The 2,829-nt window shown below is 41.1% G+C and overlaps 1 protein-coding gene across 1 annotated transcript; it reads left to right on the top strand.

The window, feature by feature from the left end:
- The first annotated feature begins 1,183 nt into the window (after positions 1-1,183).
- On the top strand, positions 1,184-2,341 carry CLDN17 (claudin 17). Its single transcript, XM_036085905.2, has one exon. The coding sequence runs from the start codon at positions 1,366-1,368 to the stop codon at positions 2,038-2,040; it is 675 nt and encodes a 224-aa protein (XP_035941798.1). The 5' UTR covers positions 1,184-1,365; the 3' UTR covers positions 2,041-2,341.
- Positions 2,342-2,829: the final 488 nt, after the last annotated feature.

Below are 2,829 nucleotides of genomic sequence, written 5' to 3' on the forward strand. Positions count from 1 at the left end.
GGTCATGATCCCAGGGTCCTGGGATCAAGCCCCTACATTGAGCCCCGCATCGGGCTCCCTGCTCTGCGGGGAGCCTGCTTCTCCCTCTCCCACTCCCCCTGCTTGTGTTCCCTCTCTCGCTGTGTCTCTCTCTGTCAAATAAATAAATAAAATCTTAAAAAAAATAAATAAAACTACTGAAAGGTAGTATTAATTTCAGGCTCAGTCCCATTCATATGAAATGGCTTGAAAAAGCATCTCTCCCTCCCCCTTTTGAATCAGACTAGTCAGGGGCATTAAGCATGGTAATATAGAGACTGGATTTATTTCTAGGTCATTACCACATAGCCAGCCTAGCCAAGCACCCTGAAGACCTCACATTCTGCATCTGGCAAACGAGAGACTTAAGCCTAATAACTTTGGTGAAAATACTTTCTCTCTCTAAAAAGTTTTCTATTATCTGAATTTAAGTAATTGCATAGCTAGTCCAAAGAGTCACTATTAATTGTTCCATAAAAATGGAGTATGCATTTATAGCTTGATAAATGTGATATATTTAAAGCTGCCATTGAGCAAACAGCTAATGGAAGTTTATATACGAGACATTTTTTCCCTGGAGACAAAGTGTTACTTAACAAATAATATAATAATTACCAGTAAATTCAATTATAAGAACCGCTTCTCTTTGTTCTTTTCTGGATCTTAAGAATAAACTGAAATCTGAATTTTTTTCTTAGGACTCCTCCTTTTATAAAGCATTGGTGGTTTTAGTAGATGTCTTAAAACTAATACCTAAACATTTCTCCATATCCAGAAGTCTTTATTAAAACCAGAATTGACTAACCATATTAAAGGGAAGTGACTTAGATTAGAAGAAAGTACTAGATCATCCAAAGTGCAAAGTGTTTCTCAATTGCTCTCCAAAGAACTAGTAAGGTTTTGGTGCTGTCTCCAGTCATGACTTAATATATATATTTATGCTTTTTTATCAGAGTGGTTTTTCAACAGGAAGTTTTCAACTCTGTAATTAGCAATCCACAATGGGAGCTCTGACTCTTAATTACAACACTGCTAAGACAATAATAGTAAGAGGAATACCAAAGTATTTCTTGACACACCTCTGGCTACCTTCTTATTGGCTGGGAAACAATTATATATGACATACAGAAATGAATGTCTGTGTACAAAGGCAGCATGCATTTACAACAGGTACTTCTAGTCAGGCCAAGTTCACTCACTGTTGCTGATTTCAACTACAACATAATGGGCAGTAACTGTGGAGAACCTCATCAGAGATTGCTGTAGACTCAGAGAGGCCTCCTCCAGGTTCAGGATTTCGAGCAGCTTCTACCATTCCAGATTGGCTCTGTCTTCAAAGGAGAGGAGATGGCATTTTATCCCCTGCAGATTGCTGGTCTGGTTCTTGGATTCCTTGGCATGGTCGGAACTCTTGCCACAACCCTTCTGCCTCAGTGGAGGGTATCAGCTTTTATTGGCAGCAACATTATTGTTTTTGAAAGGCTCTGGGAAGGGCTCTGGATGAACTGCATTCGACAAGGCAAGGTCCGGTTGCAGTGCAAGTTCTATGGTTCTTTGCTGGCTCTCCCACCTGCCCTAGAAGCAGCCCGGGCCCTCATGTGTGTGGCGGTTGCTCTCTCCTTCATTGCTCTGCTCATTGGCATCTGTGGCATGAAGCAGATCCAGTGCACGGGCTCTAACGAGAAGGCCAAAGCGTACCTTCTGGGGACTTCCGGGGTCCTCTTCATCCTGACCGGCATCTTCGTTCTGATTCCTGTGTGCTGGACAGCCAACATCATCATCAGGGATTTTTACAGCCCAGCCATCCACGTGGGTCAGAAACGAGAGCTGGGAGCAGCTCTTTTCTTCGGCTGGGCAAGCACTGCCATCCTCTTCATTGGAGGGGGTCTGCTCTGTGGGTTCTGCTGTTGCAACAGAAAGAAGCAAAGGCACAGATATCCAGCCCCTGGGTATTGTGTGCCACACACAGAGAAGCGGAGGAATGTGACGATGCTTAGTAAGACTTCCACCAGTTATGTCTAATACCTGCTTTTGGCTCAAACTATGGATTACAGTCAAAGTGTTTTATAGAGTCCTGCCAGGCAGTGTAAGTACGTCAGGCTAGAGAACTTGCTTTATGGCTGCATTTAAATGGAGATGAAAGTATAAAGGATATATACATTGTACTTTGTCACTTGTGGTAGGAATAGAAATGACTTGCTTTGGACATTCTGACCTCATGTGTATTAAATGCATTTACTATTATTAGACACAAATAATCCCCATTCCAATTTGTGTAGTCGAAAATCAAGTATATCCGCATCCTTAGTATAATAACTACTGTTTTTTGACAATTATATATCACCTGCTAGAAAATGCAAATTTTATTGCAATTGATAATACACAGCAATAAAACATTCTAAAACATAACCTTAGTTATTTTTCCTCCAAATTATTTATTGTACTAAAACGGTAACAAGTGGGGCGCCTGGGTGGCTCAGTCGTTAAGCGCCTGCCTTCGGCTCAGGTCATGATCCCAGCGTCCTGGGATCGAGCCCCGCATCGGGCTCCCTGCTCGGCGGCGAGCCTGCTTCTCCCTCTTCCACTCCCTCTGCTTGTGTTCCCTCTCTCGCTGTGTCTCTCTCTGTCAAATAAATAAATAAAATCTTTAAAAAAAAATAAAAAATAAAAAAAACGGTAACAAGTGAGATACAGACTTTTCTTTTTTAAGCAATTATTCTGAAAAATAATAGATCTCAAATAAGGATTTTTAATTGAATTTATCAAAATATAGAACTGCCCATCTAATGAAAAGAATTGGTATTCCTTTTG

This window comes from Halichoerus grypus, chromosome 1 (genome assembly GCF_964656455.1).
Source record: "Halichoerus grypus chromosome 1, mHalGry1.hap1.1, whole genome shotgun sequence".
Lineage (NCBI taxonomy): Eukaryota > Metazoa > Chordata > Mammalia > Carnivora > Phocidae > Halichoerus > Halichoerus grypus.